This window comes from Agrilus planipennis, unplaced genomic scaffold (assembly GCF_000699045.2).
Source record: "Agrilus planipennis isolate EAB-ADULT unplaced genomic scaffold, Apla_2.0 scaffold167, whole genome shotgun sequence".
NCBI lineage: Eukaryota > Metazoa > Arthropoda > Insecta > Coleoptera > Buprestidae > Agrilus > Agrilus planipennis.
Window position 1 is genome coordinate 31,298 of NW_020439043.1, and position 2,337 is coordinate 33,634.

The 2,337-nt window shown below is 28.9% G+C and overlaps 1 protein-coding gene across 1 annotated transcript in view; it reads right to left on the reverse strand.

Annotated features, from left to right (window-relative positions):
* Positions 1 to 1,271: 1,271 nt before the first annotated feature.
* LOC108736817 (allatostatins MIP) overlaps positions 1,272 to 2,337 on the reverse strand; it is a 7,274-nt gene continuing 6,208 nt past the window's right edge. Inside the window, exon 3 of the mRNA XM_018469401.1 lies at positions 1,272 to 1,629. Within this exon, the coding sequence (XP_018324903.1) occupies positions 1,553 to 1,629 (77 nt within the window). The 3' untranslated portion in view covers positions 1,272 to 1,552. The remainder of the gene's footprint in view (positions 1,630 to 2,337) is intronic.

A 2,337-nucleotide genomic window follows, 5' to 3' on the forward strand; every position in this document is an offset into this window, starting at 1 on the left:
ATGTTAAAGTTAATGATAACGATGTATTCGTATTTTAATTATCCATCTGAAGGTTTTTACGTATATGTATTAGTTCATATTTTGTTTTTTGTTCGAAATTTCATACTAAATTAATCCAAGCATTTTCAACAATTCAAAGTGGTCTAATTTTCATTGAAGAATTATTGGTTCCTATTTTGTCTTTATATATTTAGTCTTTACTATTGAAATGATAAAATTCGGTTTATTTAAAACCAGAATATTCAATACGAGAGATTTTCAAAAATGAATAGTATACTTTTGTTAATGGAGCAAANAGAAGTAAAAGTTAGAAAGTGAGAAAATGAATAAAAACATATGAATCAAATAAGTGGAATAGTGATATCAAAAATCAAGAACGGCAGGTTAGATTGAAAAAAAAAAAATACAAATTTTTCGTTTTTGTATTTATTTATACCGAGAATTTTTAAATATACCGGCATTATTCGTATACAAGGTGTTTGGTAACTGGACCAAAAGTCAAATGAAATGTAATATCAAAAATGGAATTCTAATAATAAATCAAAGAATAATTTTTCTGAGATAGAGCTTCATTTAGCGGGTATTCAGTTTTTTAAAAATATTTTATTGTTGTGACAACACCGATGGAGCCATTCATTCGACGTTTCATAAACTTTTGTGACTGGACATCTTCAGGGAACGTAGCGAGGGCGTAAAAGTTCTGCTGGGGTTCCACTGAGACTGGGTCTCCCGTTCAGGGTAAGTGAGAATGTCTAGAATGTTCTCGAATGGCTGTGTCGCTAAGATTGCATTTACCTAGAATTTATATAAAAAAAAAATAACTAATCGTATTGATCAAGAATAACAAACTCTGCAAAAGAGATTTATATTTCAGGCAGTTTTTTAATACGTTTTTCTTTTCTTGTTTGAAGTTTGATGGAAAATGGAAATCGTGAAAATTAATTTTACATTATACTGTATTTTTACATCAGGATACCCACGTATCAAGCTGAAAATACAAACTGCATTTTTTAATAAAATTGAAGGTTGCTTCTTATGGACAAACAAAGAGGAAAAAAAGATCTGGAAAATTAGTACACAGAAAATAAATAAAAAATTCAAAAAATCTACAATGACATTGATTTATGTTTATGGAACAACATTTAAATTTAATGGGAAGTAATTTGTTTTAATGTATTTAGTCAATATTGTGTAAATAATAGGTTAAAATACTTATTACGTATGTATGTTATTTTCATTTGTATAAATTAAAAAAAATAAAATGCAGATTATTCATTTTGTTAACATTATTTATTGACTTACTTTAATGTTTAATAAACAATAGATAAGAATAATTCGATAAAACATTGAAACACAGTTAAACCAAAAAATCAGTTGTTAATTTTATTCATGAAAATTGAAAGGATTTCAGGTACTAGTCCGTAAATTGACATATACTGGAATTGTTTATTGACACAAATAGCGCAGAAATATTTCGTAATAAGTACTGACAAACAAGTTGATTATTGGATTGTTACAGTAACAGTAATACCTGACACCCTTAAGACATTAATTACTGTAGAGAGCCGCTTCTTTTTCCCCAGATGCCTTTCAAATTAGTCCAAGCTGGTTCCCTCTTTCCCCAGGCTCCTACACAAAACAAAACAATGTAAGAGAATACACAAAAATATTCTAAGGTAGGTAATTTGCAAGTTTGATAATAATATTTTATGCATTTACTTATAATAAAAAGACGTTCCAGAAGAAAAATGTTTTAAATACAATGAATCTAAATAAAATACACGTTTTGGAAATATCCATATGTGACTGTTTTTTAACATTTAATATTTGTTTATGAGATATAAACAATCGTTTCTAAACCCTTAAAAAGTATAGTATATCTGGTAATTCGATATTTCAAAACAAGGAATTGACTGGAGCAGGTGAAATAAGATATAGTGAGGGGCGGAAAATCATTCATTTACTTTCATTTCTTTCACGTGGAGCGCGCATGTGAGACGAAATAATTACAGGGGAAAAATGAAATATCAAAGTCATTTAGGGTTGCCACCTTTTCCGGCTTTACATAAAGTATTTCTCGACTAAAAGGTTAAAAAAAGTGTACTCGGCATAAAAATAAAGTATTTAATTTTTTGTTTTACCTAGCAGCCAGTAACAAATTGCTGTCGCTCTTAAATACATTAATAACCTCTAAACATAGCAAACAAAGATTTAAGTAAACTAAAAGTTCATTTTTAATTAGTTTTAATGAAGCTTTATTCCTGTCGTCCCGCCACTTTGCGTTCATAACAGAGAATACTCTTTCTGTAAATGCTGAAGTGGCCGGAACGGACAGCA